Genomic DNA, 12264 nt, shown 5'->3' with positions numbered 1-12264 from the left:
AAACACACGAGTTCCTACGTCTATCGAAAAAACGTTACTGCATTTGTCATACTTCTCGAAAGCACTTTTAAACTGTAGTAATAATTTTATGCAAGGGTAAAAATGCCAACGGAAAGAACTGGGGACAATAGTCATTGTTCAAATGTGTGTTACGAAAATTATTTTCCGGCACAGTCACAAACAATTTAAAAAAATAAATGTGGTTTTCTCTAAAGACAGCAGTGACCTACTTATAAAAGTTAACCTAAATAGTATAGACCAGAGATGTTGTTGTTGTTGTGGTCTTCAGTCCTGAGACTGGTTTGATGCAGCTCTCCATGCTACTCTATCCTGTGCAAGCTTCTTCATCTCCCAGTACCTACTGCAACCTACATCCTTCTGAATCTGCTTAGTGTATTGATCTCTTGGTCTCCCTCTACGATTTTTACCCTCCACGCTGCCCTCCAATGCTAAATTTGTGATCCCTTGATGCCTCAAAACATGTCCTACCAACCGATCCCTTCTTCTAGTCAAGTTGTGCCACAAACTTCTCTTCTCCCCAATCCTATTCAATACCTCTTCATTAGTTACGTGATCTACCCACCTTATCTTCAGCATTCTTCTGTAGCACCACATTTCGAAAGCTTCTATTCTCTTCTTGTCCAAACTAGTTATCGTCCATGTCTCACTTCCATACATGGCTACACTCCATACAAATACTTTCAGAAACGACTTCCTGACACCTAAATCTATACTCGATGTTAACAAATTTCTCTTCTTCAGAAACGCTTTCCTTGCCATTGCCAGTCTACATTTTATATCCTCTCTACTTCGACCATCATCGGTTATTTTACTCCCTAAATAGCAAAACTCCTTTACTACTTTAAGTGTCTCATTACCTAATCTAATTCCCTCAGCATCACCCGACTTAATTTGACTACATTCCATTATCCTCGTTTTGGTTTTGTTGATGTTCATCTTATATCCTCCTTTCAAGACACTGTCCATTCCGTTCAACAGCTCTTCCAAGTCCTTTGCTGTCTCTGACAGAATTACAATGTCATCGGCGAACCTCAAAGTTTTTACTTCTTCTCCATGAATTTTAATACCTACTCCGAATTTTTCTTTTGTTTCCTTTACTGCTTGCTCAATATACAGATTGAATAACATCGGGGAGAGGCTACAACCCTGTCTCACTCCTTTCCCAACCACTGCTTCCCTTTCATGCCCCTCGACTCTTATAACTGCCATCTGGTTTCTGTACAAATTGTAAATAGCCTTTCGCTCCCTGTATTTTACCCCTGCCACCTTCAGAATTTGAAAGAGAGTATTCCAGTCAACATTGTCAAAAGCTTTCTCTAAGTCTACAAATGCTAGAAACGTAGGTTTGCCTTTTCTTAATCTTTCTTCCAAGATAAGTCGTAAGGTCAGTGTTGCCTCACGTGTTCCAACATTCCTACGGAATCCAAACTGATCTTCCCCGAGGTCAGCTTCTACCAGTTTTTCCATTCGTCTGTAAAGAATTCGCGTTAGTATTTTGCAGCTGTGACTTATTAAACTGATAGTTCGGTAATTTTCACATCTGTCAACACCTGCTTTCTTTGGGATTGGAATTATTATATTCTTCTTGAAGTCTGAGGGTATTTCGCCTGTCTCATACATCGTGCTCACCAGATGGTAGAGTTTTGTCATGACTGGCTCTCCCGAGGCCATCAGTAGTTCTAGTGGAATGTTGTCTACTCCCGGGGCCTTGTTTCGACTCAGGTCTTTCAGTGCTCTGTCAAACTCTTCACACAGTATCTTATCTCCCATTTCGTCTTCATCTACATCCTCTTCCATTTCCATAATATTGTCCTCAAGTACATCTCTCTTGTATAAACCCTCTATATACTCCTTCCACCTTTCTACCTTCCCTTCTTTGCTTAGAACTGGGTTTCCATCTGAGCTCTTGATATTCATACAAGTGGTTCTCTTCTCTCCAAAGGTCTCTTTAATTTTCCTGTAGGCAGTATCTATCTTACCCCTAGTGAGACAAGCCTCTACATCCTTACATTTGTCCTCTAGCCATCCCTGCTTAGCCATTTTGCACTTCCTGTCGATCTCATTTTTGAGACGTTTGTATTCCTTTTGGCCTGCTTCATTTACTGCATTTTTATATTTTCTCCTTTCATCAATTAAATTCAATATTTCTTCTGTTACCCAAGGATTTCTATTAGCCCTCGTCTTTTTACCTACTTGATCGTCTGCTGCCTTCACCACTTCATCCCTCAGAGCTACCCATTCTTCTTCTACTGTATTTCTTTCCCCCATTCCTGTCAATTGTTCCCTTATGCTCTCCCTGAAACTCTCTACAACCTCTGGTTCTTTCAGTTTATCCAGGTCCCATCTCCTTAAATTCCCACCTATTTGCAGTTTCTTCAGTTTCAATCTGCAGTTCATAACCAATGGATTGTGGTCAGAATCCACATCTGCCCCAGGAAATGTCTTACAATTTAAAACCTGGTTCCTAAATCTCTGTCTTACCATTATATAATCTATCTGAAACCTGTCAGTATCTCCTGGCTTCTTCCATGTATACAGCCTCCTTTCATGATTCTTGACCAGACCAGAGATATAAACTAAATAAAATAAAAGATACTTAAGTGAGATAAATCAAATTGAATAATCTACTTACGCTGTATCTGTTCCGCTGGAAGATCGTCCTGAAAAGTAAGAAAAGTGTTGAGTTAGACAACGGTTTATGGTAGAAAAAAACAGGTTTTAACATGACAATTAACTGTTTCCTGCAGGGTACATGTAGTTGATTTAAACACACGTGTCCTCTTCCGACTGTTCGGTGTTTCTCTATCGCCAGCAATTGGCTACATCTACTAACGAAGTTAGTAAGTTGTGGTGGTAGATCTCTATACTGGGTACCGACGCCAGTGAAATGCCAGACAAGCAAAGGTACATTCGTTCACCTAAATCGAAAATGAAAAACAATTATCTGTATTTATCAGCCTAGACAGCCCAAATAGTCTCAGCGCGTTAAGAATTGTGTAATTAATGAAATTAAGTTTTGTTGTAACAGAGAAATGTAAATATTCTAAAGTACGTTAGCATCAGATAAATAGCAAATGTATTGCTGATTTCGGAGCTGAAGATTGACTGTACTAGTGTTTGCACCACGGTACAGTCTCCGAAGTATGCGTAAGGATATAAACGTTATTCGTTCTTTCTACATTGTTCGATTTCGTTCTTTTATTTCAGCGGGGATATTGTGCAGGTCATTCAATGATGTGAAGGCCGTAAACGGAGGCTATAAGCTGCAATTATTATTTAGCGACACCGTTGTGATCAGTCATTGAAACAGTTCTTGTCTCGCAGGCTGTTTGATACTTTACAGCTAACTATGAACACGAGAAGATCTTGAAGAAGATCCCAGCAGAGTAATCGTGAGAAATAACTGAAGGGGAACATTACCCGGTCTAACAATCTATAAGATTTTACTTTCAGTTTGATAGCAAATTATTCATGCGTAGGGCCCACGTATTACACATATAGCAGCTTCTTAAAATAATCCTATACGTGCCCAGCAATACCCTTACCCCACTGCGATCCCTATTTTATTTTTATTTTTTATTTTGATTTTATCTGCGGAATTATCACCCTAGAATAAGTGAAATTTTAATCCATTGCAGCTATCGGATTACAGTCCAACTTAGAGGTTATGTCTCGTCATGTTTATACCGAATATATTGTCCGCATTACATTATAGTGTATTTCGAGGACAAATATCCTTGTCCGAGAGCAGAAACGAACTCAGGACCTCAGTTTTACAAAGCAACAACACTGTTCCGAAATCACGCGTCATCGCTTCTAAGCTGTAATTCTAGGCGCCAGTAATAAGCGTCAAGTCAGTCTTTAAGTCAACGGCAATGTATACATAAAAGGACAGATGGTGTTCTTAACACGGAGGCAAAATCTCTCGAAAGGGGAAACGAAATGAAATAACTTACCTGTGTCAGTAGACGCCAGTTTATTTCTATAAAATCCACCAATGTATTATAAATGCCGGAACTCATATACGTCAGATATCACATAATAGTTGACGAATCACATTGTATGTTTATACGCAGCCAAGGCTGCTTGTTTGGTTCTCAAACCCGCGTCCGGCCGTCCTGGTTTATCTTTTCCGTGTTTTCCCTAAATCGCTTCAGGCAAATGCCGGGATGGTTCCCTTGAAAGGGCACGGCCGCCCTCCTTCCCCACCCTTCTCTAATGCGACGTAATTGACGATCTCGCTGTCTGGTCTCTTCCCGCAAATCAATCAACCAACGATCTACATCTACGTGATTACTCTGCTACTCACAATAAAGTGCCTGGCAGAGGGTTCAATGAACCACCTACAAGCTGTGTCTCTACCGTCCCACTCTCGAACGGCACGCGGGAAAAACGAGCACTGAAATTTTTCTGTGCGAGCCCTGATTTCTCTTATTTTATCGTGATGATCATTTCTCCCTATGTAGGTGGGTGCCAACAGAATGTTTTCGCAATCGGAGGAGAAAACTGGTGATTGAAAATATCATGAGAAGATCCAGTCGCAACGAAAAACGCCTTTGTTTTAATGATTGCCACTCCAATTCGCGTATCATGTCTGTGGCGTTATCTCCCCTTCTTCGCGATAATACAAAACGAGCTGCCCTTCTTTGTACTTTTTCGATGTCATCCGTCAGTTGCATCTGATGTGAATCCAACACCGCGCAGCATTACTCCAGAATATGGCGGGCAAGCGTGGTGTAAGCAGTCTCTTTAGTAGACCTGTTGCACCTTCTAAGTGTTCTGCCAATGAGTCGCATTCTTTGGTTTGCTCTATCCACAACATTATCTATGTGATCGTTCTAATTTTGGGTATTTGTAATTGTAATCCCTAAGTATTTAGTTGAATTTACAGCCTTAAGATTTGTGTGACTTATTGCGCAATCGAAATTAAGCTGATTTCTTTTAGTACTCATGTGAATAACTTCATACTTTTCTTTAGTCAGGGTCAGTTGCCACTTTTCGCACCATGCAAATATGTTATCTAAATCATTTTGCAAGTTTTGATCATCTGATGACTTTACAAGACGTTAAATGATAGCATGATCTGCAAACAACCTAAGACGGCTACTGAGATTGTCTCCTATGTCGTTAACCCTTTGTTTCCTGACGTAAGATAAAATTTACTTTTTAACATTTTCTTTGCAGAATTTATGCTATTGTGGCCTCAAATGATGGTAGGATTTTTTGTAAAATTTTATTTTATTTTTCACAACTTTTTTCTCTCCTGGTACTCAGAAGTACCGTCAGACTCCATGGACAGAATCACAACATGCGCAGAAAAATGCTCCAATTTTTATAACTTGTACTTTATGCCACATAAATATTAAATATTTTTACATTAGAAAATTAATTAACATAAATATGATATTTCTGAATTTTTTTAAATTTCGCATAAATTTATTCTAGAGCAACTTCACAATACATAGTAACTTAGCTACACATTTTTGACGGTATATACATATCACACATTTAGTGATACCTCATGAAATTGTAGGAAACAGTTCTTTTTCTCATTGCAGCACACATACACTTTACGTGTACTACATTGTGAATGTGGTCTCGACTGAATTTTATTTTTCGCACACATTTCGCATCGTCCTCTTTTACAACTGAACACTACAAAATGGTTTCCTCGGTTGCCAAGACGTACATCCTTCGGAACAGAAAAGTAATCCTTCCTTCTCTTTGGGAGAGTTATTTCATCTTTAACAGAGTTTGTGAGATTTGGCACTTGCTGTTCATTCATTAGCCCTAGTGCCACAGCACGCCTGAATTCCAGCAGTGGCAGTGCCCCATGTGTTGTTGTTGTTGTGGTCTTCAGTCCTGAGACTGGTTTGATGCAGCGTGTAGATCACTGAAAATGACGTAAGCATTGACAAAAGCAATTTCTATTGCTCCCCAGAAGAGACGGTGCCACCATTTCTTTGATCGCTTGTCAAGACCATAAGTTGAACGTAATCTGTCTGCATGATCCACACCACCTATGTTTTTATTGTAATCACATACAATAACTAGACATGGTATAGTCATACTAGTTCCATCTTCCTGTTTTCTTGTCACTACGCTCTGTTCAGTGCCATGGAAGTTTGACGCAAAATACACTACTTTATTTTCCTTCCATTGAAATACTGTTAGGTCTAAAGATGACTCTCTGCGATTTGATTTAGACATTTTTCTTTAGGTAAATTCCCTGGCAAACCTTTCCTGTTTGTTCTAATTGTTCCACAGGCAAATGTATTTACGGGTTTCTGTGTGAGAAAAAGTGGACAGAACAACTAGTGAGAGGTAACGCATTGTAGCTACAATAAAGTGTTCGCACAACCTGACGGTACTAATAAGTCCGCCTTATATTTTCCACTTTATCTCATTCACTTGTAACGTAATGCTTCAAACTATTATAAAAAAACAAAGAAGGTAAGTACGTACAATGGAAAACTCAACGGAAGTTTCAATAAATTGCGCACAAATTCAGGCAACACCATGGAAACAAGCACATACATTCTTCTGTTTTCACAGCAGCGCGCGAAAAACAATTTCAAGCTCTGACCGCCAGAGAGGTCTATGTGTTGCACAATAACATCTATGAAACAGTAGAACAGAGTTACTGTTACGTACCGACAGGCTCTCAGATCACGAAACTGCACCACGAGAAAATAATGAGAGTCAAAACTTACTGGTACTTTTAAGTACCGTCAGGCAACAAAGGGTTAATATAGATAAGGACCAATAGAGGGCCTATAGCACTTCCTTGGGGAACGCCGGATATTATTTCTGTTTTACTCGATGACTTTCCGTCTGTTCTGTGACCTTTCTGAGAGGAAATCTCGAATCCAGTTGCACAACTGAGGCGATACTCCGTAGGCAGGCAGTTTGGTTAGACCTTCTGGAAATCTGAAAATATGGATGATGTTCAGATGTGTGTGAAATCTTATGCGACTTAACTGCTGGAAGGTCATCATTCCCTAAATTTACACACTGCTTAACCTAAATTATTCTAAGAACAAACACACACACATCCATGCCGGAGGGAGGACTCGAACGTCCGCCGGGACCAGCCGCACAGTCCATGACTGCAGCGCCTTGGACCGCTCGGCTAATCCCGTGCGGCTGAAAATATGGAATCAATTTGTTATCCCCTGTCGATAGGACTCATTACTTCATGAGTATAAAGAGCTAGTTGTGTTTCGTAAGAACGATATTTTCTGAATCCCTGCTGACTACGTGTCAGTAAAGCGTTTTCTTCGCGGTACTTCATAATGTTCGAATACAGCATAAGTCTCCAAAACCCTACTGCAAATCGACGTTAGTGATATGTGTCTGTAATTCAACGGATTACTCCTACTTTCCTTTTTAGGTATTGGTGTGACTTGAGCAATTTTCCAGTCTTCAGGTACGGATCTTTCTGTGAGCGGGCTGGTGTATATAATTGCTAAATATGGAGCTATTATATCAGCACACTCTGAGAGGTACGTGACTGGTATATAATCTAGACCGGAAGCCTTGCTTTTATTAAGTGATTTAAGCTGCTTTGCGACACCGAGGATATCTATTTCTATGTTTCGGATGCCACCGACGAAATTTCGGTGGTCGTTCAGGGACATTTTCCGAGTAGTTTGGTATAATGGTCTTGTGGTTTCCAGTGGCTTGTTACAAAATAATTGCGTTTAATTTTATTTATTAACCCCCAATTATCTTTACACCTGTAATGCACTGAAAATACTCTCACAACAGTGCACATGGCGACGCTATACGCTATACACTGTGTGTAGTGTTTGGAAACTAATCCGCCCGCGGTACTGTCTGTTCACAACAGCACGGCCACTGTACCCTTCGCCCATAAACTTGCGTTCAGTACTGGTTGGTTGAGTCTCGCATATTTTTTTCCGGCAGTGTACGTTGTACGTCAACAGCGGTACGAATAGGTCTCCCGAGGAAGAGCTGGCCATTACGCACCTTGTGTATGGATTCACTGAGTGCAGTCGAAGAGCGTCACAACGACATCAGGGCAAGTTGTTCCCACAGCAACGGGAACAAGAACACAGTGCTTTTGCTTCTGAGAGTTGGTGTAGTACACTGTGTTTTGTGTTGCACCTGTTGGTAATCGCATGTTATCGGCTATTTCGCTCTAGTGAAGGTTCGAAAAATTGTTAAAATGGCTCTGAGCGCTATGGGACTTTACATCTGTCATAAGTCCCATAGAGCTTAGAACTACTTAAACCTAAGTAACTTAAGGACATCACACACATCCATTCCCGAGGCAGGATTCGAACCTGCGACCGTAGCGGTAGCGCGGTTCCAGACTGAAGTGCCTAGAACCGCTCGGTCACTCTAGTCGACATCTATATCTACATACATACTCCGCAATCCACCATACGGTGCGTGGCGGAGGGTACCTCGTACCACAACTAGCATCTTCTCTCCCTGTTCCACGCCCAAACAGAAGGAGGGAGAAATGACTGCCTATATGCCTCTGTACGAGCCCTAATCTCTCTTATCTTATCTTTGTGATCTTTCCGCGAAATGTAAGTTGGCGGCAGTAAAATTGTTCTGCATTCAGCCTCAAATGCTGGGTCTCTAAATTTCCTCAGTAGCGATTCACGAAAAGAACGCCTCCTTTCCTCTAGAGGCTCCCACCCGAGTTCCTGAAGCATTTCCGTAACACTCGCGTGATGATCAAACCTACCAGTAACGAATCTAGCAGCCCGCCTCTGAATTGCTTCTATATCCTCCCTCAGTCCGACCTGATAGGGATCCCAAACGCTCGAGCAGTACTCAAGAATAGGTCGTATTAGTGTTTTATAAGCGGTCTGCTTCACAGATGAACCACATCTTCCCAAAATTCTACCAACGAACCGAAGACGACTATCCGCCTTCCGCACAACTCCCATTGCATGCTTGTCCCACTTCATGTCGCTCTGCAATGTTACGCCCAAATATTTAATCGACGTGACTGTGTCAAGCGCTACACTACTAATGGAGTATTCAAACATTATGGGATTCTTTTTCCTATTCATTTGCATTAATTTACTTTTATCAATATTTGCAGTTAGCTGCCATTCTTTACACCAATCACAAATCCTGTGCAAGTCATCTTGTATCCTCCTACAGTCACTCAACGACGACACCTTCCCGTACACCACAGCATCATCAGCAAACAGCCGCGCATTACTATCCACCCTATCCAAAAGATCATTTATGTAGATAGAAAACAACAGTGGACCTACCACACTTCCCTGGGGCACTCCAGATGATACCCTCACCTCCGATGAACACTCACCATCGAGGACAACGTGCTGGGTTCTATTACTTAAGAAGTCTTAAAGCCACTCACATACTTGGGAACCAATCCCATATGCTCGTACCTTAGTCAGGAGTCTGCAGTGGAGCACCGAGTCAAACACTTTCCTGCAGTCAAGGAATATGGCATCCGTCTGATACTCTTAATTCATGGTTCGCAAGATATCATGTGAAAAAAGGGCGAGTTGTGTTTCGCAGGAGCGATGCTTTCTAAAGCCCTGCTGATGCAGGGACAGCAACTTCTCTGTCTCAAGGAAATTCATTATATTCGAACTGAGAATATGTTCTAGAATCCTGCAACAAGCCGACGTTAAGGATATTGTTCTGTAATGTTGAGGATCCGTCCTTCTACCCTTCTTATATACAGGCGTCACCTGCGCTTTTTACCAGTCGCTCGGGACTTCATGTTGGGCAAGAGATTCGCGATAAATGCAACCTAAGTAAGGAGCCAATGCAGTAGAATGCTCTCTGTAAAACCGAATTGGAATCCCATCAGGACCTGGCGATTTATTTATTTTCAACCCACTCAGCTGCTTCACAACCCCAGGGATGTCTATCACTATGTCCTCCATACGGGAATCTGTACGAGACTCAAACGGCGGTATCTTTGTACGATCCTCCTCCGTGAAAGATTTCTCAAATGCTAAATTTAAAATTTCAGCTTTCGTTTTGCTGTCTTCCGTTGCTAGTAAATAAGGTAAATGAGGCAACACATTACACGAATCTTCTGTGAAGGGTCACTGGTGACCTCGGCTCCCTTATACCGAAATGCTCAGAAAATATTCCTGAAAAACCTCCGAAATTTTGTAGGTGGAGTTCTGGTTTACTCTGTAGACATGCAGTAATTCACAGCCTTCTTTGTTATCACAGAACTAAGTCACGTATTACGGTGAGTGGTCATTAGACACAGGTGCATTTACAATGCAGGTGCAGCGCAATGCCATCGACTAGCCACAACTCCACATAAACACCCGAGTAGCCGCTAACTGTGGATCACCCCAATAGACGCCACAGCCGCGGCAGGCACTCCCGCCTGTAGACGTACCATGGTGGCGGCTGCGGGGGCGGCGGCGGCGGCGGCGGCGGTGGCAGTGGTCCTGGTGCCTCCTGCGGCCTCCTGTCACTACTGAGGTTGCGGCGCGGGCGGCTCCTCTGCACTCCAATTTAGCGGGGGAGAACCGGCAGTAAGAGTCCGCGTGCGCTGCAATGGGCTGCATTGTACCTCTGACCTGTCCTTCGCCCGAATTAGCGGCCGGCAGACTGACATTTGACGGCGGCGAAAGTGGCCAACGGCGCGTCGCGCGCGCTCCGAAGAAGACTCTCCCGGCGGCCGCTCCACCTCCCGTGTGCAGACCGCGCGAAGGCGGTGCTACACACAGTCCACTTCTACTCTCTGAACTGAAACTTGTCTGAACGTTCCTGATTTCGCATATCTAGCCTTGCTATCGCCCACGAAGTTGTGCACATGCAAGTAAGCAGTTTTCAAATGGTTCAAATGGCTCTGAGCACTATGGGACTTAACTTCTAAGGTCATCAGTCCCCTTGAACTTAGAACTCCTTAAACCTAACTAACCTAAGAACATCACACACATCCGTGCCCGAGGCAGGATTCGAACCTGCGACCGCAGCGGTCGCGCGGTTCCAGACTCTACCGCCTAGAACCGCCCCTCCGCAGTTTTCCTGTATCGAAAGTTATTTTAACAACCACTAAGAATACCTCCGTTCTCTACTGTCACAACACAGTTGAAATGTATAGAAAAAGACTATCGAACGGAATTTAAATAACAAGACCAGATGTTGTTGCTATTGTCTCAGTCTGAAGACTGGTTCGTTACAAACCTCCAATTAGGGATGAGAAAAACCGGTTGGTTAAAACCGATGCAGGTATTTCAGTTCATAATAACCGATATTTTTCGGTACTTGTTTGGTCTCGGTTATATCAGGTGTTTTTTTTATTTTTTATTGATAACGGGGTAAAACAAACCAAAATTCAATAAGCCATAGCAGCAGTGCAAACATTTTTGGTTTTTAAATGAAACCTTTTTTTAAAAAAAGTAATTTCGATGATCATCAACAAAAGCAAAACGAGGATAATGGACTGAACTCAAATAGGGTGTTGCTGCGGGAATTAGATTAGGAAATGAGACGCTTAAAGTAGTAAATGAATTTTTCTATTTCGGGAGTAAAATAACTGATGATGGTCGAAGTAGAGAGGATATAAAATGTAGACTGGCAATGGCAAGGAAAGCGTTTCTGAAGAAGAGAACTTTGTTAACATCGAGTATAGATTTAAGTGTCAGGAAGTCGTTTCTGAAAGTATTTGTATGGAGTGTAGCCATGTATGGAAGTGAAACGTGGACGATAAATAGTTTAGACAAGAAGAGAATAGAAGATTTCGAAATGTGGTGCTACAGAAGAATGCCGAAGATTAGATGGGTAGATCACATAACTAATGAGGAGGTATTGAATAGAATTGGAGAGAAGAGAAATTTGTGGCGCATCTTGACCAGAAGAAGGGATCGGTTGGTAGGGCATATTCTGAGGCATCAAGGGATCACCAGTTTAGTATTGGAGGGCAGCGTGGAGGGTAAAAATCGTAGAGGGAGACCAAGAGATGAATACACTGAGCAGATGAAGAAGGTTGCACAGGATAGAGTAGCATGGAGAGCTGCATCAAACCAGTGTCTGGAATGAAGACCACAACAACAACAATTTTTATTCGTAAAATTTTTACTGTTTTCAAATATTGCGTTATTACAGTAAATCGGAAAAGCAATCAGTGCTATTTTAATAACAACGTAGACAGAAAAGAGCAACAAACGAATGGCATAAGAATTGGTTCAGCACTGCTGAAGGAGGATACAAGATGACTTGCACAGGATTTGCGATTGGTGTAAAGAATGGCAG

At 42.0% G+C, this 12264-nt stretch overlaps 1 protein-coding gene across 1 annotated transcript in view; it reads right to left on the bottom strand.

The window, feature by feature from the left end:
• The window catches only part of LOC126253691 (troponin C, isoallergen Bla g 6.0101-like), a 54789-nt gene extending 44261 nt beyond the window's left edge, over nt 1–10528 (bottom strand). Inside the window, exons 1-2 of the mRNA XM_049955218.1 lie at nt 10403–10528; nt 2654–2681 (exon numbers count right to left, since the gene is read on the bottom strand). Coding sequence (XP_049811175.1) covers nt 2654–2681; nt 10403–10405 — 31 coding nt within the window. The 5' untranslated portion in view covers nt 10406–10528. The remainder of the gene's footprint in view (nt 1–2653; nt 2682–10402) is intronic.
• Nucleotides 10529–12264: the final 1736 nt, after the last annotated feature.

The sequence above is a fragment of the Schistocerca nitens genome, chromosome 4 (assembly GCF_023898315.1).
Source record: "Schistocerca nitens isolate TAMUIC-IGC-003100 chromosome 4, iqSchNite1.1, whole genome shotgun sequence".
Taxonomy (NCBI): Eukaryota; Metazoa; Arthropoda; class Insecta; order Orthoptera; family Acrididae; genus Schistocerca; species Schistocerca nitens.
This window is presented reverse-complemented; position numbering and strand designations above follow the sequence as displayed.